The 27,553-nt window shown below is 36.7% G+C and overlaps 1 protein-coding gene across 2 annotated transcripts; it reads left to right on the top strand.

Annotated features, from left to right (window-relative positions):
- The first annotated feature begins 34 nt into the window (after positions 1–34).
- On the top strand, positions 35–27,553 carry LOC117419754 (endosome/lysosome-associated apoptosis and autophagy regulator family member 2-like). 2 transcript variants are annotated; one of them, XM_058985891.1, is made up of 23 exons: positions 35–69; positions 2,087–2,165; positions 7,830–7,950; positions 11,583–11,772; positions 11,961–12,108; positions 12,456–12,542; positions 14,048–14,153; positions 14,488–14,640; positions 15,194–15,282; positions 15,735–15,915; positions 16,319–16,447; positions 18,530–18,620; positions 19,146–19,248; positions 20,256–20,393; positions 21,261–21,524; positions 21,799–21,972; positions 22,685–22,874; positions 23,414–23,510; positions 23,633–23,734; positions 24,097–24,223; positions 24,498–24,676; positions 25,255–25,417; positions 26,025–27,553. In XM_058985891.1, the coding sequence occupies exons 1-23, from the start codon at positions 50–52 to the stop codon at positions 26,082–26,084; spliced, it is 2,991 nt and encodes a 996-aa protein (XP_058841874.1). In that variant the 5' UTR covers positions 35–49; the 3' UTR covers positions 26,085–27,553. The 2 variants fall into 2 exon arrangements, with proteins under 2 accessions (XP_058841874.1, XP_033888696.3); XM_034032805.3 differs by lacking the exon at positions 35–69 and having other exon boundaries at positions 1,862–2,165.

Here is a 27,553-nt window from a genome sequence, read left to right as displayed (position 1 = left end):
ATAAGCACCGCAGGTCATTGGTGGAAGTGCTTTTGCATCAACTGCCAAAATGGCCAACATTTGTTGCAAGTAAATACATTTTAAAAACTTCAGAATTTTCACCGCTACACACACCTCTTTTCCATAGCAGGAGCACAGCATAGATTTATATCCACCCAGTAGAAAAATAAGTTAGATACAGTTTTGGTGAGTTTTCAAAATGTGATCTAATCTGTCAAGGCCTGTCCTCAATTACTATTTTGCCTTGTATCACCCTAATCAAATTACAGTACCCTCAGGGAGCTAAGAGCCACTAAGGCAGGAATGAAATGAGTCAATAAAATAACAATAGCTTAGCACACACCTGTCAGCCTGAAGCACACTAGCTATGTTCATGTTTCACTAGTTCAGATATTTTACATAATGTAATTAAAAAATATGTTGCCCAAAATTATGTATCAGTGTAAAATTGAACACAATGCATGGTTTTACTTTATTTCCTAATGTTGGCAAAATAAATGTTTCATTTCCTTAAGCTAGTTTTCATTAATGCTTAAAATCAATCTTGACAGTCTTGCATTTCAAAGGGGAACCAGTTGTACATGTTAATCTTGCCTAACCTGTTGAGTGAATAATTCACCTTTTAGTTAAGGTAAGTGTAAGCTTCTTGGTTTTACTCTCTCTCTCTCTCTCTCTCTCTCTCTCTCTCTCTCTCTCTCTCTCTCTCTTCTCTCTCTCTCTCTCTCTCTCTCTCTCTCTCTCTCTCTCTCTCTCAGAGGCACCAACACCTGCATAAAAAGCTGTGATGATGCTAGGATTTATGTAGTGAATTACGTAGACTGGATAATTATTATAAATACACACGTATATAAATACTGTATATCATGTATTTATTGTAGCATTTACTTTATTACAGTTCACTGAATCTTTATCCAGGTCAGGGCCAGCGCCCAAATATCTAAACAATATTTTTCTATCAAAAAAGTTTTCATAATCAGTAGACCCTCGCTAAAACGGAAACATGAGTTATCTGATTAAAATAAATAAATTGTAATAAATATGTACAGTAGTAAAACCAAATGAATACTGTAAAGCCATAAATATTTGCGACCAAAATATTTGGTGATATATATATATATATATATATATATATATATATATATATATATATATATATATATATATATATAGCTAGCAACATATAGTTTATGAAAAGAACTAAGGCACATTGTATTTTTATTTTGTATCCATGCACTTCGTGGCTAAGGGCCTTATCACCTTGGAAGAGGTGCCAAGATCCCTACTTAGAGCCTTGACTGCCTTTGCAGTTTTCTAAATCTATTTATAGCCCAGGTCCTAGGGATGGCCTGCCATGGTCTGGTCCTTAAATACAGGAACTCCACAAAGTAAAATCTGTGTAGTTGACTGAGCTGGGATTTATAAAGAAAACTGCTTATTTAGTAAAATGAGGTGGAATACATCCAGGGAAATCCCATTTGAGGGGCCATACCTTGCAGCTGGGCTCCCCTGTTACTGTCTCTCCCTTTTGAAAAGTCACAACAAATTGCTGCTGCACTTCATGTCATATTAATCAGTATTTTCTTTCCATGTGTCCTGCTAAATATCTCTTGATAGATTCTTGTCTCTAATGCATTTACGTACATTAAGAACGCAGCCATTCTTCTTGAAAAGGCTGACTGTGAGGAAGTTCCACAGGCATCAGTGCAATACATTACCTGGCTATGGGGTTCAGCGTGCAGCACAACGCTGTTTTATATGTATTACAGTAGTTGACAACCTGTAGTTATTTCAATACACCTGCTGCAATCAGGCATAATACCAAACACAGATGCGCTTGACTGATCTCAGTGACGTCACGATCGATGTGTGTCAAAGCCTGCTGTGCAGAAGGGAGAACAGCACTGGAGTGGAGTGGAGGAAGGGTGGATGAAATACAGATTACAATAGAAATTAAACGCTGATAGACACATCTCGTTAGTGTATGCTTAAAATAGCACTTATGTGTCCGTGTTGTAATGGAACGGAAGCAAAATATGAAGGGGCACAGTTTTTTCCCAGCCTTTTATTCAATGCCTTTTTCCGCCAGGATTTGCTGGGCACTGCTTAGCTCGCTGCTGCTCCATTGGGTGATTGTGGAAGCGAAGGACCTGCCTCAGTGCAAAGAGGTAAGCCTTAATAATAGCAATTGCAATCTGTCATTATTGTTTATTTTCATGTGTTAAATGCTTGTGAACTTGCATGCAGGGATTTAGTCAGTAAATCAGAAAAGGAAGTGGTATACGTTTAAAGCCGTGATACAATATTAAATCTGAACATTATTATTATTTTTATTATCATGGTTCATGAATTTGTCCATGTACCTAAAGTACGTAATACATTTGTTTTCCAACAGAGTTTATTGAGAATAAAACATCATTGTCATTTTTAGCTGACTTGTTCAGCTGACTGATTTACAGAGTTATATATATATATATATATATATATATATATATATATATATATATATATATATATATATATACATACACACACAATATGTCATACATACTAATTAATTATCTTTGTTATGCTAAATTTGTAGAAACTGTGATGAGACATGCCACATTACATTGAAGTATAAAAGCTATAATCCGATACAAAAGTTAAACTCCCTCTAGTCTAGGCAATAGGAATTACGAAATACACGCGGTGAAAGATGTGCTGCCGAAATATGTTTTTTTTGCGTTCTCCGCCCATTGTCCTGAGGGTGACATAAAAGTCAATAGCGTCCTATGTCTTTGTAATAAAACTGGGTGCTGGGAAATTAAGGATCGTCTACTAATAAGTGACTTCACTAGAGTAATCCCAGGACTGCACTGGCAGTTACTTTTTCAGATTTGAATATTAATGATGATAAACGTTTTTTTTTTAATTTTTTTTTTATGGGATCTAAAGCATGACATTAAGGTTCTGGGGCTTGAGAGTAACCAATATGAAATTCACAGATGATGCTGTACCTTGGGGATTATTTGGTCTCTTCTTTTATGGATTTAAGATGGCTCCATCAGTGGATGACATTATCTCCAGTTCTCTAGTTACTCCTAATGTAACACTCAGAAGGGTATGGTAGAGAGACCACATTAACACATGATCTCCTGTTTTACAGGTTACATAGATAAAATTACAGTAAAGATTATTAAATCTTATTTGCTAGCATCAGACACTTTCATGAGATATTGGCAAAGTGGCTGTGTCCCACAAAAACAGATCTGTTTGAAGGGTTTTAATACACAGTTGACTATCCAGTTTGATTACATTTCAGCTTGTGTGTCTGAAGTTCTGAAGTCACCCACCCTCCTCACTGACAAACACACCCACACAACCTGCTTGGCAGTTTTTCTGGGATCCAAGACATTCATCTATTACGACCTGCAGCTGCAGGCATGGGCGTCCGCAGAATTAATTCTGGGGGGGGGGGGGGGGGGGGACGGACGACAAAGTGTTTAAAATGTAACATGGTTTTGTATCACATAGTAGTAATTATTACACCTCTAAGCCCCATTTCCATTTACAGCTCAGACTTAAGCCGGCATAGGTCCGGATGGCAGCAGAGATCCTTATCATTTTCAGGTTGCATTTACCCTTGTCTATCTTTATTTAATTCAGGAGCACAGACTGTGCTGCACAGTAAAGGGAATTTAAGAATACACGTTAGCTACTGTCTCTACATCTATAGAATTATTTTAACCACACAGGAACGTGTAGGAATAAAAGTTGAAAAAGCAGTCAAAGTGTGCTTTATCAACAATACTTGAAACAATTATAAATATACATTGCAAAGAACAACAACAACTTCAACCAAGAAGAGCAGAAAGTGTAAACTACAAGACAACAAAATACCACCTACTGACAGATTACAGTAACAAACTGCATGTTAAACACACAGCTCCAACCTAAATGAACTATTTAAAACAAACAAACACAAACTTAAACATCATGATGCTATGATAGTCATCACACATAGGTTTGTGTGGCACCAGAGCCAGAGCACTGACACACCTAACCAGAGGTACAGTATTACAATCTTGTAAATGGCCAGCAGCAATTATACTCGGTTTAAATTTAAGCATAACTTAGTGAGTTGGGTGAAAAAGTATAAAAAGGATTTTACTGTAGAAGACATGCAAACAAGTTTCCTGCTTAAACATGTTATTTATAATGAAATAAATAATATCATCATGTACTGCTAATATAGTTATTTATTTAGCAGACACCTTTATTCAAGACAATTTACAGAGGCTAAGCTGTGTACTATGCAACAACAATCACTGTTGCAGGGTCACTTAAATTAGGACCTCGGTTTCACACCTCATCCTAAAGACAGAGCACAAGGAAGTTAAGTGACTTGCTCAAGGTCACAGAGTGAGTCAGTGCCTGAGCTTGGATTTAAATCCAGGAACTTCCTGGTTCCAAATATTTTCTTTAACCACTGGTCCACAGAATATAACTATGAACAGAGGAAAAAAAAATACTTGTAGAAACATTTTCAACTTAAGTGGTCTGCACCATCACAAATAAAACAAAGCAAGAAAAATATTGACTGTTGGGCATTCACATTGTATGAAATTTCATTTAATACACTGCTTTAAGCAAATGTGTTTAAAATTAGATGATTTAAATGCAATGCACAAAAAATAACTTTGGTAAAGGTACAGAAAGTACAACATGAATACAAGTGTATTTAGCTTTGTATATATTATATGTATATAAAACTGCACATCTGACTGGAATGAATTCGGCCACGTCAGAGATGTACCCTACAAGACCATCCATGCAAAATGTCGTGCCAGTCCATTTAATGGGCTCGAAATTATTAAAGTGCAAAAATTGGTATTTAACAATAAAGTTCCTACTCAACCCTGTGGTGGTACCGCACCACTATAATTAACAGTTCAATTTATACTGTAATACCCGACACACTCAGTTGTATAGAGTAGCATTTAATCTGTGAGTAAAAGCACAGCAAATCAAAGTTTACGTTTTTATAAATGGAGCAGCAACCAGCCCCTGGAGCAGTGGGTAGTCCCGTATATTATTTAGTGCATGGTTTGGTACTGTACATACTTAAAGATGAAAACAAAACAAAAAATCTGTAACACTTTTCTTTCAGAAGAAGTCAACTCTGGGTATGAATGTTTAGTGATTGTATTTCTTCTATTAATATTGTTTTTCTGCTGACAGATATGTGCAATGTGATGTTTAGCTGCGATATGTTTTCATAAATCAGTGTTTTTCTGCACATTGGCAAAGCTTTCCCCCTCCCCCGAGTTAAACAAGCAACTAACCATATAAATAGCAATGCTTTAGATTTGTATTAAAATAAACTCCTCCTCAGTACTATTCTGGGGTGGCAGTGATTGTTAGGGTTTCCCCTGTGCAGCTTTGAGAACCATTGTTAATAATACAAATTGGCACGTTGTATTTTTTGCTTTGTCTTTTAATATACAGCTATTTATTAACAACAAGCTTAAAGGCTTGTTGCAAGTGAACCAAACTAATTGTGATCCATCAGTGAAGCCCTGTTATTTGAATGGATCCTGTCTGTCCACCAATAACGTTTTGTTTAATAAAGGGAAGGAAAACCAAAGGCAGCAGAGCATTTAACATGAAGATTCAGGAAATGTTTGGGTTTGGTTTTGGCAATATTCAGATTAACCCAAGTGTGGTTCCTGAAGCATTACGTTCTAGGAAGTGTTCGCTGAAGATTGTGCCAATTGTATTGATGTGCTTGTATTTGCTGACCATGTATCCATATTACAAGTACAGGGTAAAATGACCGCGGTCTGCAGATTTCAATTAAGTGGCAGGGAAAATTGAAAAAGTTCAAGCTGATGCCTGTTTTCTTAGCAACATAAATAATACATACACGGTACAGTGAATTCTTGTCCCCTAGTTGATCTGATGAGGGTTATGTTTTTGATTTTCAAAACAAAAAAATATAAAGTAGGGTTCCTAATGTGTGTCATCATGGGTACAATTTTAGGGGTTTGTGGGTCATTGGAAAAGTTTAATCATAGATTATGTTTCCACAGTAAGATCAGAAGTGCACCAAGGGTTAGCACTATGTAATTCAATATTATTTAAACAAACAGTAGTGGATTTTAGAGTCCAGAGTCTAAAAGGATTTTCTTGTTTCAAAACAACCTAAATGATTCCCCAAGTAATCAAAGTATCTTAAAGATGTTTTCCATTTCGTACATGGATAAAATGCAAAGCATTTTGGGAAAATCAAATGCAAATTAAGTGGGGATTTAACTTTCTGCGACTTTAGTTTCATTTTAAGAGAATAAGGTTGGTAGTATTTTTCTTGCGGTTATGTCTGAGTGAGTCGTTATTGCTGTTGACAGAGCTGAAATACATTCCTCATTCCTCAAGATTAGACTTCAGTAAATATGTTTCATTTTATGTATTTCATTTTATTTATTTATGTTGCTATTTCACAAGTCTTTTCAATCAGAATTTTTTTTTAAGTTTAACTCCACACTTTGATTTAATCAAAAGTAACAAAACTTTCCTTCAAACAGCCTTTACAGTTTTGTGAATACTAGCTCCCATGTTTATAATCTAAAGAGCAGCTATTCTAAATGTTCTCTTCAACGTAAATACCAGTATTTAGGGGACATTTCTTTACAGATCACATACAGCAGTTATTCAAATCTAATTAAGAGTTATATTTCAAAAATGTATTCTGTGCATTCAGCTCTTTGGCTTTAAGTACAAATGCATTGGGCAAACTTTCCTTTCCTGATTTAAAAAAAAAAAAAAATCCAGTTTTTTTTTTTTTTTTTTTTTTAAACTGTGCACCTTAAAGGTTATCACATTGGCACACACAGTAACAATTGACACCCTTTCTAAACATTCAGTGAATAATATCTACAAATTATGTTGTACAGTAAAACTGTTCTAAGTGCATTAGATGTGAGAAAACCAAAAGTGATTAATGTGTGATTTTAATGAGCTATAGACACATTTGTAGTGGAACACCTGGATCAACAAGCTTTTATTAGGGTTCTTGAAAAAGGGACTGCTTAGCTGATCTCCTGCGTATGTGTGACAGGATAGCACCACGGCCCGAGATGTTACCGGCAGGAATTAGAGACTCGGAGACAGAAGCTGCAGTTTAAAGTGCAAAGCGCACATTTATTAAAGAAACAGACACAAAGAAAAAGGCACAAGGGCCAAAACAAAAGGTTTACACCAAACAATACAATATATGCTGGGCATTCGCCTTCACTATAAAGTACACATGCATGCACATCATTTCTGGCTCCTTGTATACATGTGGACACTCCCTAATTAGCACCAATTACTTAATTGGGGAAACACTTGATTGCTGGCAGGGACAGATTTAACCCCATCCTTGCCAACCTTATATTCTCACACACACACACACACACACACACACACACACACTATTTACAGCAGTAGGGCTTCTGCCCTGCCACATATCTCCCCCCTTGTGCAATGCACACATGGCCGCAGTCGGCCAACTGCTCCCTTAAAACACCAACCCCCTTGCAGCAGGGAGGACTGTAGGTAAATTGGAACCCTCCCGGAGACCCTGAGTCTCTGGGAAAAATCCAGATGTTAAGCAGGTATGGCTCACCTTGCAATCATAAGCACCCTCACTGCCTTCATGAAAAACACATTTCTGTTAATGGTACACCTTTGTGTCTTAAAGAACAATATGGAAGCTTGCATTTTTTACCAGTTATGTGAACCGCTGGTTATAATCACCTTTTCTACATTTGACAAATATCCCTGACATTTTCCCTGATTGTGTTTTGCAGACAGAGTATTATTTTGAGTACACAGAGTGTGACATCACCGGATCTCGGTGGAGGGTTGCTATACCCATAAATGAGGGGTCTTGTTCGGGATTACCTGATCCTGTCAAAGGCACAGAATGCAGTAAGTGAATGTTTTCAGTTCTCAATATAAACACCCCTTTGATTATCCTTATCCTGGTGATTTTGTAAATGGCTATTTAATTGTGTTCCAACAATGAAAGACTTAACTTACCGTTTAGACAAAAATAATCCAACTGTCAAAATGCATTTTTGGTACATAGACGTTCAGTTCTGAAAATTGAACGTACATCAAATTATTGGCATCAATTTAAGCTTACATTATCTGCTTTGTCTGTTGTATTCAGGAACTGTGGCACCTCCTGTCTCTTTCAGATGGAAATGAGAATTGTCTGAAGCTGATCTGTAAACGTAAACCATTGATATCTGCTTATCTGTTTTTTCTGTCCACCCTTCTCCTGTCTGTTATCTTCATGCAAATAAAGATTAAATCAGGGTAGCAGAATGTCCAAAATCTTCGGAGCACAGACTCCAAACCTTCAGAAAATTTGAGCTGACAAGAATGGAACTATCATGGCTATTTATACCCCAACCAAATAATTATACATTTATAATTATCAAAGGTTATGGGCTAGTCTTAATATTTCTATTTCACTTTGTATCTGATAGGCGAATCGATTTGGTGTGCAAAAAATAAGTACTTGAAAAACTCTGCAGTTTAATCTATAGATTTGAAATTTATTACGATTATACAACAAACATATTTTAAAATAGCGCCATTGACTGTGTCCCTTTAGGACTTGCTATACTGTATTACTATAGTGTATATTTCGTTTTAACATAAACACATTACTCTGAATGCTAACAACATTTATCTGTTGTATGAAAAACAATGTCAGGGAGAAATCAAAATATGATGTCAAACAAAATGCTAGTAACATTATTTAAGTTTGAAATAGGGGAGTGTTACAAACTGGAGTCTAAATATTTATTGTTATTATGCACTAAATATATACGTTTAAACTAGCTGATTAAAATTGTGGGAATTACACATTTAAAATCTTGTATTTATCATTGAGCACTTAAACCTTTTTGATAGAACGGCTTTATAGAATACCTGAAGAGACCTTTGAGGTCTTGAAAGCTTGTGATTAATTATTGTTTAGTTAGTCCACTAAAAGGTATCACATCTCCTCTTTGTGTGCCATCTCTGGACTGATACGGCTACCATTTCATCTATCATAGAATACTGTATCTAACGCATTTAATTAAACATACACCCACCATCCTATTTTTTTTTCAGTAATCACACTTATCACTCTGACTTGGAGGTGGAATTTTTATTATAAAAATGAAATTTACCAAAATAAAAACAGTTAAAACAAAGATATTCTCACAGCTTCCAATAGTGCTTGTAGTGGTGCATAGACAGCTTTGGCAGTCTCAGGCCAGGGTCCCAGATGCAGACAAAATCAGCTCTATTAGATGCACAGAGAGCGGGAGGCGTTACAACAGGTGGCTGCGATGCTTCCTTCCTGTGCTCCAGTACGGAACAAGTTTAAGTGCTGGCGTCCGGCCGTAACCACGGTTACCCTGACAATCCCTATCCCCACTGCACCACGTGGCGACCTGAAACATCGCCTACAGGCTTCCACAGCATCCAATACCCGGCCAGGGCCGTCTGCAAGGACGGGAAACACCGGATGTGGGGCCCCAGCACATCAGCGATCTGGGAAGCAGTTTCTGAGGAAACACCCCAAACAGCTAGACAGCGCCAACAGGGCCCCTGAAGGCTTGTGGCCTCAGACCCTTCCCTTCTCCCAACACCAACTGCAATACTGGTGCAAATGCACTTCAGACTCCTGCGTGCTCACCACCATACAAACCGGTTATGCACTGCAGTTCCGCGTGGGACCTCCTCCCTTTCAAAGGATCAGTTACATCCGTGAGTGACCCTCTCCAGGTCTTTGCTCTCAGGCAAGAAGTAGATACACTACTTTGAAAACAAGCCATCAGTCTCATAGAACACACCTCTCAGCAAGAGGGGTTCTACTCGAGATGCCAAAAAAGGATGGCGTCCTCCACCCCAGTCTAGACCTGAGACACCTCAACGGGTTCTTGAAGGAGAGGAGGTTCCAGATGGTCACACATCGCCACATCCTCCAGTCAGTCCAGCCCGGTGACTGGTTTACCACTCTGGACTTAAAGGACGCGTATTGTCACATCCTTATTTGTCCTGCACACAGGAAATAACTCCGCTTTGCCTTTCAGGGAAGCGTTTAAGAGGAGTGGCTACGTCATGGGCCCTCTTTAGAGGTGCCTTATTGACTGATATTTGTACTGTGGCTAGCTGGGTTACTCCGCATACATTCAGCAGGTTCTACTGACTTAATGTGGTAGATCCGTCTATGCCTTTATTAGGCACAAGGGTCCTTGAGGTTGCACGCTCACATTACCAACACTAGTTGGTGGTAGCGAGACGTCCCATATGCTGTCCGCTCATACTCCCTCACAACGGCTTTGGTATACTTTCCCAAAAGTATTGGTTGGTAGTCATCTTTGAATTGAAAGGGAACAATAGGTTACGGATGTAACCCCGGTTCCCTGAAAGAAGACCACCACCAAACCTTGCGAGGTTGCATCATTTGCATTTGCGGGTTCGATGCTAAAGTGAACGAGTTCTCAGTGTAGTGACTATTTATTACCTCAGTGAGGCAGGACCGAGGACATCACTCCACGAAGGGGCCTATCGGCAGCTCTGACATAAAATGCTCAGTGAATACCTGACCTGTGGCAGGCATATCCCAAAAGTATTGGTTGGTGGTCGTCTTCTCTTTCAGGGAACCAAGGTTACATCCGTAACCTGTCGCTTCTGGTGTGTATGGTCATGTCTCTGCGACAGTATCTCGTCGCCAATTAAAAAATTCCCTCAGAATCTGGTGTGTGGCAGCCTTAACTCTCCTGACTTGTAACAAACAAATTTGGCAATACTTTGTCGGTTGTTACAATTCACAATACATCACCTAGTACCCTTCCCTTAAATACAAAGTATGGGTTAAGACAAGGTAAACAGTAAATGTCTGGCAACCACTTTGATAATGAAAGCTGTACATTTCAGAATAATGCAGCATGACACATACTGGAGTGAGGAGAAAGGAAGAGAGGTGCGGATGGGGTGGCACAGCAGCTGATGCTAGCATGAATGTTCTTGGCTGTCGGCTCCAAAATTATAAGAGCTAAAAGAAAATCTTCGGGTCCCGATCAAATCATTCTGCACACATTGAGCGTGTGTGAAATATGATGGAATATGCCTTAGCCTCCAGTGGCTTTTACAAAAAGGTCAATTTCCTGTTCATTTACAAAATAGATAGCTGTTGCGCTTCGTGTACTAATTCGAGCAGTGTAACCTAGATACAATACATGTAGACTTAGACCAGCCATTCATACCTGACACACTAATCATTTTGCTTAGAGAGAGACATACAGCAGATGCATAATTTTTAGATTGAAACTAACTGAAAGATGCACTAACCCCAGCTGAAACCAGGAATGATGTATTAATTTATTTATTTATTTAATAAGAGAGGTAATATTTACTTCTTACCAAGTAAGTAATTTCATTCATTTGTGAAACTTCCATCCAACCAAATTCAGGTTCAATGTCATTTTTATAACCACACTGTTGAACACTACATATCTTCTTGAAATATTAACTGTGCATTTTTTTCCCCTCAGCATTCTCTTGTGCAGTGGGTGAATTCTTGGAAATGTCCACCCAGCAGTGTACACCATGTGCTGCTGGCACCTATTCTCTGGGCAGTGGCATCTGGTTTGATGAGTGGGATGACCTGCCACCTGGATTCACCAATCTGGCAACCTATATGGACAATGGACCTGGGTCTGATGAGATAGTCTCCTGTGACAAGTGAGTGTTTACTACCCCCAAATCATGTATATGAGCACATGAAACAATCTCTGCACATTATATTGAACAAGCAGTCTTAGTTTATTTTCAATTTATTTTAAGGCAAACTATAAATACAAATAGTGTGCGTGTGTGTTTTGTACCTTTTGTACCTTTCTGCCTAAAACACTTTCTTTTTGTTTCTGCAGCTCTACCTGGGTCCCCAAAGGAAATTATTTGGAGTCTAACCGAGATGACTGTACCGTGTCCTTAATCTATGCGGTACACCTCAAGAAGCAAGGTTCCGTCTCCTTTTCGTATCAGTATGTGGACAACAATGTTTTATTTGAGTTCTTTGTAAGTTTTCATATTCACATTTGTTTTTTATTACCTAACAAGTATGAGTATGAGCTTCTCTCTGCAGTATAATGTTGCTATATTTGAAGATAAAAATAGTCAGTGCTGAGCAGTGCTTTGATTCTGTGTTTCAAATTATTAATTTTAAAACCCACAAAGTATGCATGATTATAGAAACATATGGGGCCTGATAAGTCACACTTTACTATGGATTGGGCAATTTGCCCACAGTGGAAAATACAGGTAATAGAGTATTGCATTATTGTGTTGTAGAATCATCATATGTAAAAAAAAATAATAAATAAAATACAATCCCTCACTAATAATAATCTTTTTTTTGGGTACAGATTCAAAATGATCAATGTCAAGAACTGGACACATCTGATCAAAAATGGATAAAACTTACAGACCACGGGGAATGGGAAACTCACACTGTAAGTTATCTTGTACCCTAATTAATAACATTCAGAACTTATTACCATATAACATTCAGTGCACTAATTGTTCTAAAAGTTACCATTGAAATGACCATAGTGATGCTCCTCTGTATGGATTATCATTTATTTTCTTTCTGTCTTCTGCATCTGTGCCTTTCTATATTGTCTATTGATCAATAGTTTTATCTTGTGTGAAACTAACTGAGTTGCCCAGAATTAAAATACTACCAACTCTACACTGGAAACTGATGGCAATTCAAGATCTCACCATGCCCTCTAGTGCTTCACTGGTGTAAATATATATTCATGCCACTTCAGTCTAAGTGGATTTTTGTATTTCCAACTAAAGACGCTGACGCTAGTAAAATAAATCAGTAAAGTACTCTTTGTGCATTATTATCCATTGTTTGCTGTCATATTTCAGTTTATAAGAGCAGGGAAATGATATGAGAAGCCCATATGTAGGCATTTACATTTTGTACTTGTTGATGTACCAAAATAATTGAGAAGCAGATGGGAAATAAACCCATGAAGTACTTCCTCAAGGTCAAAGTATCCCGCAAAGGTCTACTATTGTAAAGGTATCTGAATCCCATCCTGACTTCTGACTGTTAAATAATTATAAGACTAATTAAACCATTTAAATATAGTCTATTTTAATGGTTATATAATTAGCCATGCACTCACTTAGTCTTTTAGTATTATCTTTTTTTTTAAGCAGCTAGTTTATTTCAGTACACTTCTGGGTGTATAATTTGTGGCTAATTAGTTTAAATAGCCAGGTTGTGTTATTCGTATTGCGTACTTTTATATTGAGTTTAATAATAAATTAAAATACATTTTAATCATTAAATACATTTACGTTTTGCCATTTCTTTCTTTCTTTCTTTCTTTCTTTCTTTCTTTCTTTCTTTCTTTTTCTTTCTTTCTACTGCATCAGGCTCTTTTTATTGACATTGTTAACATGGTTTAACCTGGTGGATTTGGATGCTTGTAACCTCTCGCTGCTCTGCCTAGTGTCTGTGCTAAATCCCGCCAGAACTGAACAGCTACAAAATTACCACACAATTATAGATTCATATTCAATATACACTTAAATGAAAATGCATGGCGCCCTGAGGGATAAGCACGTACGTCTGTGTTAATCACTTTATAAAAATAATATTCTTGATTAGCCTAGTACCTTATTTTTTTTTTTTATTTTGTTTTCACTGCAGGCGCCATAAACTAAAAGCAATTGTTTGTTCTTTTGACAAAAGGTATTTAGAGTGTGTCATGCTACATGAAGTGGCTGAAAACCTGGGCTTCTTAAAGATTTTAAGCAAAATGTCAGGACACTGGGAGCTTTGATGGAAAACCAGGACGTCTGGTCGCCCTACCTATAGTAGTGCACCATAGCAATAAGTGTGCTGTGCTTTTAATTAAACACAACTTTTCACTACAAGTAAATCTATGCATTTCAGTGTTTTATAAACCTCAATGATCACCTTTTGTTTCTAAAGGTAAACTTGAAGACCGGCACAAATATCCTTTACTGGCGGACTACAGGAATCCTCCTTGGGGCTAAAATAGTGAAACCAGTCCTATTGAAGAATATACACATTGAAGGTAAATAAACAAATGAGCATTTAACAGCTGCCATTATTAACCCTGGCATTTATAGTATAGTGTAGGCATGCCTTTATTAAACTTCGGATCTATTGAATCTGGAGCTGTGATTTAAACATCCAATTTTAGAAGACCTATTAATGTATTTGTTTTGCATTTCATACATTTGTTCTTCATAAACAAGCATTAGCATCATAAACAAGTCATTAATTGTGAAAAATATTTTTCAGAAAACAAAATTACAATTATAAAAATGTTCCACTCTCTAAAGGCACATGATGGCTTTGACCAGTGCTATTTGTTCTTGTTTTCTTATTGTCTCATTCTTTTTCAGGAGTTGCTTACACATCTGAGTGTTTTCCATGCAAACCTGGCACCTTCAGTAAAATGCCTGGCTCGAAGTCTTGTGAGGTTTGTCCTCGAAACACCTTCTCTGGGAAAGGGGCAAGCTCATGTACGCAGTGTAATGATAATCTACTGTATGCAGGTGAGACTCCAGAAAACATTATTATTTTTTTTTTTTTTCTCAGAAGCAGACTATTATGGTTAAAAGAGACCATGTGAATACGAGCTGTCATTTGTTTCAATGGCATTCAAATTTGACACATACTCAGGGCCATATTCATAAACTTTTCAGCAAATCTCCAGACACTCCCAAAGCCAGTACCTGTTGAGTAACCAGAGTAATCCAGTGAGGGAAATCTCCAAGTTCTAGTTCTGCTTTGGGTCAAAAGTGTTACCAGTTCCTCTGGTTGATGCAATAATGAACTGTGATTTTATTAGTACCGGTAGTAGTATTCTGCTTGACAACTACATAGGAACAACATTTGCTTTGAGCTTATTTACAGGTGAATAGAAGTCCATTTGTGTTATATTATCCTGAATTAAGACATCGCACCTGAAGTAAGAATATATGAAGCTTTGTATACAGTTTTGTCTTTTTTATATTTTTTTCCCCACTGTTATACTGATCTTCTTTTAGTAAATATGATAAAAACATTTTATACAATTTTTAATTGTAATTTTTATTTCAATTCTAGAAGAGGGATCAGCAGGTTGCACAGAAAGACCCGTGTGTACAATCAAAGATTATTTCCAGGTTCATACACCTTGTGATAAGGATGGAAAGGTAAGATCTGAACACAAATACAAATATTCAAAAAATGTAAACATACCACCAAGCTTTAGGATAGATTGGAGTTGCTGGAAGCAGTGATCTGTGAAGATAGGATGCAGCACAGCACAGTCCAATACATCTTACAGGTATTGTTATAACTTGTGTGGATGTGGTGTTGCTCTTTTAGTGAAGTTAAAAATGATTTAAGGTTTAGACGATAATTGAACATTTTTAATATTGTCCAACCCTACTAATGCATTTTTATTTAAATTAACTTTGTTTCATTTTCTGTTTAATTGATCACCTGACGTTTTAGTAAATGTCCTCAGTAGAACCCCAGGCAGCCACTAGAGGATGTAAGAAGTGCCACATTTGCTCTGAGTAAAGAAAAAATGATACAAACTGAATCTAAACAAAATACATTACAAAAATATATTAATTGGTTATTCTGTTGTTTTTTTCAGACCCAGATCATGTACAAGTGGATAGAACCCAAGATCTGCAGAGATGATGTACAGAATGCAGTGAAGCTCCCTCCCTCTGGGGAGAAGAAAGCTTGCCCGCCATGTAACCCGGGATTCTTTAACAATGACATGGCCACCTGCACTCCCTGCCCGCCTGGTACATACTCAGATGGAATGACAGGTATGCAACCCTACACCTGTCTGCCAAGGCTGGATCTTATCTTTAGTTTTTTTTCAGCAAAGCATTTTATGCTTTTTGTTATATATATATATATATATATATATATATATATATATATATATATATATATATATCTCTGTTCTGATATTTAAAAAAAATAAAATAAAATAATAATAATTATCCTTGCAAATGCTATAAAATGCAATTAGATAGAAAATAAAACAAATCAATGATATATATACATATATATACGCATCGCATATATATATATATATATATATATATATATATATATATATATATAATATAACATTTCCAGGAACCCTTTAACCCCCTGTGTGCCAGTCAAATAGTAAAATCAGTAACACACACACATTTGATATATACTTTGCTTCCTTACAAGAATGCAAGACCTGCCCTGCTGGAACAGAACCAGCTCTAGGCTACGAGTTCAAGTGGTGGAATGTTTTGCCTGCTAACATGAAGACTTCCTGCTTCAATGTCGGCAACACTAAATGTGATGGAATGAATGGTGAGTGCAGTCTTCTAAATGAGCTAGACTCCATGCCATTACATTTATGTTCAAACACAGCGACTGCTAGTGCTAATGTAGGTCACTGCTTGAAATTCCTGTAAAATTAAATTTATTTTACTTCCAAAAAAAAAAAAAAGTGTCTTATCCATTAACTGATCAGGGGGACTGAAGACAGACAGCCTTCATTCTTGCTCTTAAGTCAATCGTCCGTTTTCACCTGCCAAAACTAAGTAATGGATATTGCCTGGAAAGTCTCTTCCTGGACCCATCAAGTGCATGACAAGTAGGGGTCGCTGAATCAACATGATGTGATCGCTTGCCGATTTTGTATAAACGTGTTCCGTGTTTTCGTTTTTTATCTTTAGTTTTTAATTGAAAAAACACTTTACATGTGGAATACGATGCGTAGCAGTTCTGGTTTCTGATTAATAATGTCCCTGGCATGTGTGATGAAGCAGAATCTGTGACAAGTTAGCTGGTACTTTGCAAACGTTTGGGCAATCGCTGTGCTGACGGAAATAGTATCTACAGAAGGTATGAACATGACATCAGCACAAAACAAGCCAGGTTTATTCACCATGAAATCATAAAAAAAGAAAATTGACGACTTAAGTATTACAATTTCCTGTCAAATATTTACGATTTAAGATTGTCGGCGTTAGGCAGTGTTTTACTACAGACAGTTCTGTCGTTGGAAGTCCCCAATACATACCTCTCTGCAATAAACAGTGGCTGTCCAGGAAAGCACAGCACTCTGACAAATTCATTAACACAGTCATTCTGTGCTTTCTTTTTATTAAAGCGTGTGTAAAAGTAGGATAAATGGATTGCGTGTCTCAGTTCACTTGTTTTAGTTTAATGTGTCACTTATTTTTCAGTATGTTCTTTTATTGTCAGTGCGAACATGTACCCCAGTGCAGCAGTATTTGCAACACTATGCATCCTCTGCCTCATCTGACCCACTTTTGCCATTTTTGCTTTTTGTATACTTAGAAACTGTTTTCTTTTGAATATTCATAAACTGATTTTATTTTCTCTCCATTCCTCATCCACTAAAATATTATTTCAATTTAGTTTTTGATCAAGCTAGTAGTTGCTACACCCAGCAACAATAATCAGACTTTGATTGGCCAACATAATCAGGTGATAGCGTGTTTGTGAAGTGACAGAGAACCACGTTTGAACGTTATTTGATTCTGTGATGTCTAAATGTATGCTGTATCCTAGGATATACAGTGTAGAGCTGCTTATTACAATGTCAGAGTCAAAATAAAACAGCATTTTAATCAAAATATTGTGTATTTCCTAGAAAAATGGTAGTGTTACTAGGTAAGCCACGGGGCACCTCAAGTTGAATTTTTTTCTTAAAGTTGCTGCAGTCTGCTGTGCAATGTTGTATCCTTTTAATGTTATAGTGTAGGAGGGAGAGAAGGACAGAGTATAGAAATGGAAATTACAGGGCTTGAATATATGTGGGCAGGCCTGACAGTGTTTTGGCATGCTTGGATATGTTCATTTACTTGCAATAATAGATTATGCACAGCAGCAGCAGGAAAAGAGCACTTTCGATTAAAATGTGCACCTTAGGGATTCAGCATGCTACTGAAGTTCTTACAGTTTATGTTTAAAAATAAGTTGTGCTCTCTGGGCACATCAGCAATCACTATATAGCACAACAGCTGAAGCTTGATTATTCCCGATTGGCCTCATCCTGTCAAAAAATAGTACATTATAAAGTACTGAATGTGAGATGAATGGCTTGACAATCAGTTATAGAGAGTTTTAACTGTAGTTTTGTTGCTGAAGTAAATTCAGCTTGGAACTGTTAGGTACATACATGCAATTAGCATAATTCTTTATGATTTGGTTTCAACATAATCAAACCACTGCATAACTATCACTTAAAAGGCACTAGAGGGCAGTGTTTGGTCACATTGGTAGTGCAGCGTGCAGAATCCTAAATCCCCATTTGGTTTTTTTTTTCCAGTGTAAATTGCACGTAATAGTACCATTTGTATTATCAAGTATTAAACTACTATTGAGTGCTTTTCCTTTTTATTTTTCCCTTTTATTTCTTAGGCTGGGGAGTAGCAGGGGATCACATCCATAGTGGATCAGGTGGCTCTGACAATGACTACCTCATTCTAAACCTTCAGGTTCCTGGTTTTAAGTAAGGCTGCTTTGTGGAAGAATCAGTTTTATCCTCTGCTTTATCTGGTAAAAAATCTAAAGTGCAACATTTTTCTAAATTGGACTTGCACATTTAAGGGGGGTAATCGTGTACTGGGTAATTTGAAATCCAGCCACTTTGTGCTGTTGCACATAGAACTAATGGGGATATTTGTGAAATAGGGAGAGCAATTTTCTTTTTGTCTTGTGTAATGGATTACCTGGTAGAACTTTTGTCAAGAAGCCAAATCGATGAATTTCCATAAGTCTGATTTATATCTCAGCAATTTGTGAATCATCATGATTTACCTAATTTCCAATCAGAATGTTGAAATTAAAACTTTGTTCCTGATGGATTACATATACAGTTTATTATTTATTTATTTATTTTTGGCTGCCTTCAAAATAGTACTTTATTTCATCCAGTTTGTTCTTGTTCCCAGCTTAGATTTAAGTACAAGTTTGGATTTCATGCTTCTTGTGCATTGTGGAAAGTAATAGCTGCTGTCTTTGTTCCATGTATTAGACCTCCAACTTCACTGACAGGGGCTTCTGGCAATGAAGTTGGTCGGATTACCTTTGTTTTTGAGACCATCTGTTCTGTAGACTGTGAGCTCTATTTCATGATGGTAAGTACAGCAATGTCATCTGAAACATGCATGTTTATTTACTTCTCACAAGTAGTAGAATAAACTTGGGTGTTGTAAAATTAAACGTGATATTGATGCAATGACCTCATTATACCAACTAATGTAAGCAACAGGTCAGTAGTTTTCTTCAGTGTCAGCAGTATATACAGTGTTTTGTTCTACCTACTAAGTACTACTGCCACTTAAAAGTATCTAAGTAGTCAAAAATAAGTGGTGTGCTCCAGTACCCAGTAGCATACTTTGATATTACTGATTGGCCACTGGGGTATTACTTAACTGCTGCTGATAAGTTAGACAGCCTCAGGTGGTAAATGCAGTCATTTTTAGAAGTTCTACTTGATAAACATGTTACTGTCATGTATTTGACTCCTTAGTAGTGCCAATACAGCAGTAGTAAAGAAATTAGATTTCTTTTTTGTATGGGTTGGTACTTTGCTTTATAGACCTACTGGCTATTCTACATATGATTCTGTACAGATGTAGACAGATGTAGACTCAACACCACCTGCAGAACAACATTTGGTTAAATGTTTAGTTTCCATCATTGCCACTAGACTCGTTATGAAGGGTCAGAATCCACATGTGTCACTCAAGCCAAGTATACATAACATGTTGGAAATATGAATGGTCTTGTGATCTCCAGAAGGTATAGGTTCAAATCCCAGGATTTTTTATGTAACTTAAGAAATGCAACAAAGCATGAAAAAAAGACATCTGACTAAAAATATTTTGCATTCACAAAAATAGCCAAGGGATAAAGGGATCCGCCATATAAAGATATGATATCTACAAAAGGGAGAACATTTTAAACACTGGGTCTAAATTGTTTTTAGTTATTTAAATAGTGTATACAGTTATTTATTATTATTATTATTATTATTATTAATAATAATAATAATAATAATAATAATAATAATAATAATAATAATAATAATAATAATAATAATATTTTTATTTTTTATAAATCTTATCTGCTTTTTTCCCAGGATGTGAACAGAATGAGCACCAGTGTGGTGGAATCATGGGAAGGGACCAAAGAAAAACAGTCGTACACTCACATTATGACCAAAAATTCATCAGTGTCTTTCACCTGGGCATTCCAGAGGACAAACCAGGCACAAGAGGTAAGTGCAAATCCCTGTAAAGTATTTCAATGAATGGACTTCAGATTCTTACAAGACCATTTTAAACCCACTGTGGCAGGGCAAAAGCCCTTAATGTAAATAATGTGTGTGTGAATGTAAGTTTGGCAGGGATGGGGTTAAATCTGTCCCTGCCAGCAATCACAGGTGTGGCCATTCCCAAATTAGATAATAGAGTGCTAATTGTGGAGTGGCCACATGTATTTTTTTTTTTTTTTATAAATTTAGTCGTTGCCAATGATTTTACCCCATTTTTCTACCCAATTTGCAATCGCCAATTGTGTTATTAATCCCGGTTCACCGCTGCAACCCCCCGGCGACTCGGGAAATGGCGGCTGACACACGAGTCATTTAAACGTTTAAAATTCCCATCCCCATTCCGTACCACATCATGGATCGTTATTGCTGTGTAACCTTTTTGACAATGTGGGCAATAATCCTTATACTATCCGTGCACTAGAGTGGCCATTTTGAAAAGCGCTTTGAAACAGACTTCAAAGTTATAAGTGTAAAAAGTTGTCAAGATGTTTACGTACCTGTAATTTTTTTCTTTTCATTGTTACTTAAATAGTTGTAGCAACACCTGGGGACATGTAAAGCTATATTTTTCAGAAATCTGCTACTTACTCATTACATACTTTAAAGTAGTGCAGGATTGGTGCTAATCGGAGTCTCTGAAACTACCTGTAAATGTTCTTGAGTAATTTTTCCTGATAATATTAAAAGTGTTTCAAAATTGTTTTATAATCATGATTATTCTGTTTGAGTAACAAAAGTATTAAGGTTGTCGCTCCCGTTTTCCCCATAGTTTAACCCCAGCGTTCACTTTCATTTTCCTCACTATTTCAGACGAGAAGGTTTGTTAATGACATAGTGAAGATATACTCCATAACTGTATCGAATGTCCTGGATGGAGTTGCCTCTTCCTGCCATGCCTGTGCCCTGGGACCCCAGCAGTCTGGATCATCCTGCGTGCCCTGCCCACCTGGCAACTACATTGATAAGGATAGCAACCAGTGTAAAGAGTGCCCAGCCAACACTTACCTCTCTGTACATCAGCTTTCTGGCAAGGAGGCCTGTATCCCCTGTGGGCCTGGAAGCAGAAGCAATAAGGTATGTTAAGTGTCCATCCGGTTAAACTTGAAGTCATTTTATTGTATCTTACTGCCCATGTTCTTTTATATGAAGGAGACCATTTTGCACCAAGAGCCCCCAACAGCTCCACCAAGTGGAAAAGGAATATTGCAGTTTGCATAGCTAGTTTTTTGTTACACTGTTGGTGCTTTTGGGTCTTATATAGAGAATAATGGCTTTACTACCAAGTAAAGCTCACCAAATGTAGCTCACGATTGATGTATTCCTAATTATTATTATTATTTTTCCCCAGGACCACTCGTTTTGCTTCAGTGACTGCATCTTCAGCCACACCAGTGATAATCAGACCTTGTTGTATGATTTTAGTCAGCTAAGCCCTGTGGGATCAATAATGAATGGACCAAGCTTCACATCCAGAGGAACTAAATATTACCATTTCTTCAACATAAGCTTGTGTGGGCATGAGGTAAGGTTCAAGTTATGCCCCCCTTGTGTGAATCATTCAATATAAGAAAAACAATCTCTGCCCAAGTGTAACTGATGCACTCTTTCACAAGCATGAATGTACAAGTGTTGAAGATTAACTTTAAGGCGGCCTACAATGAAACATTATGAGAATAGATAAAGGCACACCATGAAGTTCTATTGTTTACTGTCGGAGGGTGTTTGTAATTGATGCCCAGAAACTAAGTGAAAAAGTTCAGTGACTGATTCGTCTCAGTAATGCTTTAAACAGTACTAATAGGAGGCTTTGAATGTATTCAATTCCAGTTATATCTGCACAAGGCTGTTCTGTTCTATGGACCCATGCTGACCTTAAGATGGATAAAAATAGGCCTTTATTGAAGTCAAGTTGTTTAAGACAATGACTGGGTAGTAGGTAGTACAGGTTAGTAGCCAGATGATGTTATTACACTGTGGTCGTGTTATATAGGGATTTTAGGCATTCAGTTGCTCTTTTGACTATTTATTAACTTTAGGAACATTCAAGGCCAATGACAATGTGTCTTGGCATGCCCTATATTTCTAAAAATAAAGGTTGACGAAAGAAACAAAACAAAACAAAAAAAACACACAAAAAAACAAGACTGTTACAAACCTTTACATGTTTGAGTCATTTTATTTCACATCTGGTGATTGTTTTACGTATAGTTTTTATGAAGATGTATTATTTTTAGGGAAAAAGGAAGGCTGTTTGTACAGACAATGTAACGGATATGGCAGTAAAGGATCTGCAGAATGAATCAAATGAGGATACTAACATTGTGGAAACCTTCATCTGCCAATCAACAATCATACCATCAGATGGGAGGGGATTCAGGACAGCCCTATCTTCTCAATCCATCAGCCTTGCTGATATATTCATAGGTGAGGACAATTATTTTGAGCCAGACCACAGTGCAGGGTTTATTTCAATACTTTACAGCATTTATTTTTCAGTGAGTCCTAACACCCTTGCCTCTAAGGTAGAAGATTTTGAATTCATGTTTTGAGAAAATGTTGTGCTTGTTTCATCCATTAATCCTTTTCTTTCCTCACACCCCCAGTGGTTAAACCGGCTGTTCTAGTACTAGTTCTAAATGCATCAATCAATACTATGAATAGAAAACTAAGACTAGGACATTGAATATCCTTTTGCTACAAAAGAAACATACATGTGTATCCAGGATAAAAGAGTAAAGAGTACAGTGTTGTATTAAAGGGGCGCATATAGACACAATCTGAGATGGCTGGGTTTGTGGACCTTAATGGTCTCTGAGTAAGTATATATATCATCACTTCCCTAACTGAGTCTTTTGCTGATGTTTAACAGTTCTCCTGTCTGACTGTCCTAAATCTGTTCTTAACATTCGACAAAATCAACACATTTTACATGGCTTGTAAAACGTTGTAAACTTCATTTGCAGGGACCACCACTGACACCACCCTTGATGGCATCACTGCCAAACCTGATCTGTTCCCTGACGCATCCAAAAAAATACCAGATGTCCATTTCTTTTATAGGTAAGTGAAGCGCATTGCTGTAACAGTGTATTTGGTGGTTTTAAGCATGGCTCTATCAGGAAAAAAAGGTTTTTTTCTTTATGACTGGACCATTTCTGCAGCTCTGACTTCTTTCTCCCCAGGTCTCCTCAAGCCACCTCCTCCTGTGACCCGGGCCGCACTTCTGTCATATCATTGCGCTGTAACCCAGAGAAGACTTACCCAGGAGAACTTACAGTACCAAGGTATTAGTTCGTCAGACCTGTCAACATTGAGCTTACAAAATAAGGGAGCTTTTCTAAACTGAAATCTTAGTGGCTGAATTGAAGTGAATACCTAGATAAGACAAAGGCATACAACTATTCCACTTTATTACTTGGTAGAATGCTGCTCCTTCCAATTGCTTTTAAAAAGGAAAAATATAAACAGAAAAACAACCATGAAATGCTTGACAATCAAATTCTCTCTTGGCCTGTGTGGTTCTTATTGTACTGTAGTTGTAGGCGGCTGATTTGGCAGCAGCCAATACTTTGTAAACAGGTCAATATGTCATATAATAATTTCCAGCAATTGCTTTATAGTTTATTTCTCTTTTTGTGGCTGTTAGCAAATGCCCAGCAGGAACCTGTGATGGCTGTGCTTTCAACTTTATGTGGGAAAGTGCAGAAGCCTGTCCACTGTGTACAGAAATGGACTACCATGAAATACAGGGAGCGTGCAGAAACGGAATCCAGGTACCTGCATAGATTTTGTAAATTATTTTACAGTTATTTTATATTAATTTTAGATTTAACAGAAGTAAGATTCCAATTGAATAGCAGTTTGAACAGTTTCAGGTTTTACTGTGAGCTTAGTCATACCAGTGCTTTAACAAGGGAAACCATATGGGCCTAACCAAGCTCCCCCTAGAAAGTGGAATGTCTCTGCTCTGCAATGGAAGTCTTATCCATGCCTGGATTTCAGCGGTATGACACATGCTTGCTTACACATTTTGCGTTCTGTTTTAAGGACACGTTGTATGTTTGGAATGAGCCAAAACTCTGCACTAAAGGTGTCAGCCTCCCCGAAAAAAAGAGCTCTGTTTGTGAGGCTATCGATTTCTGGTTAAAAGTGGGTGCTGGGATTGGAGCATTCACTGCTGTGCTACTGATTTCCCTCACCTGTTACTTCTGGAAGAAAAACAAAAAGTAAGTTACATATTGGGGTGTGTCTTTGTTTGGAGAATATCTTCCTAAAAAAACACTAGTATTGTCTGACAAGTTTAGGGTTTCTAAACAAAAGTCCAGCAGGTCAAACATTAGTATGCATTTCTCTGCTCAGTTGCATGTAAAATGTATATAATTAATCTGGCATAATTTTTTATTTGGTCTTTTTTAGCCATCTGTAATTTTTTTTCAATAAATTGACCTGCTTGTAAGGCTGTACCTGGTTGCAATCTGTTTTAGAGTAAACAAACCAACATATTTCATAATCACTTTTCATTAACCGTGTCTACTGTCATTCTTAACGTTTTTTATTGCGCTTTGAAGAAAGGGAATGTATTATTTTGAATGGTAGTGATATACTTCATTTATCTGAGACAAGCAAATGTCCGAGACCAAATGTATATGACGTGATCAAAAACTATTACACAATGCTTATGTGTGAGAGTTTTATAATAAGTAAAGTTATATAACATAAAGTACGTTGAAATACTAATTCAAAGCACAATTTTAATTTTGAAATGTATGGAAGCCAAAATTGTATTGCTGTGTTTGTAACACAGGTTGGAATACAAGTATTCAAGACTGGTGATGACTGCGAATAAAGAATGTGAGCTTCCTGCTGCAGACAGCTGTGCTATAATGGAAGGGGAGGATAATGAAGAAGATGTGGTTTACTCCACTAAGCCATCCTTACTAGGAAAGCTAAAGTCAATAGCCACAAAGGTAAGTTGTCACAGATTTAAACAGGTTCAAGAACATTTAAATTGTTTTTTTCCCATTGTAAGAATGCTATATATATATATATATATATATATATATATATATATATATATATATATATATATATATATATATATATATATATAAATATATTAGTCACCTGTCAATACCCCATTGTATGGCAAAATATCTGGCATGCTGGTTCAAAATCTTTTTTTTCTTATTTATTCTCAAAGCTCTTCCAAATCCCAAATTTAACTTTTTCTGATTTCATATTGCTCTCTTAAAAAAGACATTCAGCAATATGATTAAGGCAACACAAATACATGTTTAGAGGATGCAGTACCATTGCGTGTGGCATGCTATTAAATGCCAAATCCCCAACCCCTTCCTGATTCTTTGATTCTTTTGAATTTATGAGTCTGCAGATTGCGATGGTATCATCCAAAAATACTTCAAAGTTTTGTGTTGACAGCTGAATGTCAAATTTGAAATATAAAACAATAATAATAGGATGCGGGCACAATCGTTCATTCTAGCCTTGTATTGTGGGCTTTTTGTTGGTTTTGACTCAGATTTGAATAATAAACTAATCTATTCACTTTTTTAGGGAAACGGAGACATTTTTGAATCTCTTCAACTGAAGTCGTCTAGATCCCACAATATATGAAGACTTTTTTCAGAGGGGGGGAAAAAAACAAAAGATGCTTTTGAAAATTTGGAAACACCTGCACAAAACCATTGTTTACTGTGTTCTAGAGGAGCTGTGAAGCCGGATCTTTAGCAGGATTGCTAAAGATATATAAATACATGCTTGGTTGCCTTATTACTGGGAATGCATACCTTGCCAGGTGATTTGGACTCATGGTTGCCAGTCTGGTGATAAGTTCAACTCAGGAAGAGGTCCGTGATGTGAAGTAATTCGAGATTTGACTGCTCTGATTTAATGTTTGTTTGCATATTGGTTACTTTTGTATGGTCTGCTAGTAAATTGGAACAGTGCTGTTTCTGTAAATTCAGTCTTTGACCTCTAAAGTGATGTTTTAAGTTATTCAAATTCACTATTAAGATAGATATATATCAGCTACAGTGAACTTGACAAAAGGGCTGCAGGATGATTTACGTGCTTTTCTTCTTTTCTCACTCATTTTGAAATTATGCCTGGTTTTAGCTGTTCTGCTGGATAGTAGTCCGTCTGAAAGATGGGTTTCTTAGTCCAGTAGTCAGCAGCTCTGTACGCTCCTCTCCTCTTGGCTTCACTACAGACACTCATCTCGGTGGTGGTTGAGAATGGAGCCATGCTTCTCTTCTCTTCTGTATTGTTTAAGATGTATTCTTACTGGATATATTTTGTGTTCACTCATCTCTGATACAAAAGCACCATTTACATGTTATGTCCTGCACTAACAGTATTCCCTAAAAATAAAAAAAAAAATAAAAAAAATTTGATTTTAGGTTTTTAATAGTTATTATAAATGTGTTCATATAATTTGAAATTATGATACTGATATATGAGTCAACAGTATACACTGTACTCCTTATTGATATTTTTCAGTAAAACCAAGTAGGTATTTAAGTTAATACCTATTTAAGGTACATTTAAATACAGTATGTGTGTCTTAAGTGCCCCCCCCCCCCCCCCCGATAAATATTATTTTACTGTTGAGATAAATGTATTGGGGGGCTTGAGATGACATAACGCACTTCTTCCTGTTCTATAGTATGTTGGCACATGGGGTTCTTTTCTTTATTGTAACTGTATACATTTTTATTTGGGATAAGAAACCTATGTGAAACGTGTGTGTTTTATATCTTATGGAAATAAATCATTACAAATCTTTAAAGGTATATGGTTACAAAAATACTCTTGATTTTATTCCCACACTGGAAAGCAATAGAAAGAGGGAAAGTTATTTCTAAAGCTATCTTGTATGCTGATATGGCTTTATGTGAACATACTTTTTTGTATATTTTGCATTGTGGTGAATATTTTCTGCTGAGTTATAAAAATTAATTGTTAAAATATGTGTGTGTGTGTATATGTATCTATGTATGTATGTATGTGTGTGTGTGTGTATATATATATATATATATATATATATATATATATATATATATATATATATATATATATATCAA

The sequence above is a fragment of the Acipenser ruthenus genome, chromosome 14, assembly GCF_902713425.1.
Source record: "Acipenser ruthenus chromosome 14, fAciRut3.2 maternal haplotype, whole genome shotgun sequence".
Classification (NCBI taxonomy): Eukaryota; Metazoa; Chordata; class Actinopteri; order Acipenseriformes; family Acipenseridae; genus Acipenser; species Acipenser ruthenus.
The sequence above is the reverse complement of the archived record's forward strand: the minus strand, read 5'-3'. Positions and strand labels throughout refer to the sequence as shown.

What these genes read in the sequence shown, in the direction of transcription:
- LOC117419754 (XM_034032805.3), top strand. Translation starts at nt 2,016, where the DNA reads ATGGAACGGAAGCAAAATATGAAGGGGCACAGTTTTTTCCCAGCCTTT. An exon ending in GGGAATGGGAAACTCACACT is followed by an intron (nt 12,543 to 14,047) that starts GTAAGTTATCTT and finishes TTGTTTCTAAAG; the next exon opens with GTAAACTTGAAGACCGGCAC. An exon ending in ATACTCAGATGGAATGACAG is followed by an intron (nt 15,916 to 16,318) that starts GTATGCAACCCT and finishes CTTCCTTACAAG; the next exon opens with AATGCAAGACCTGCCCTGCT.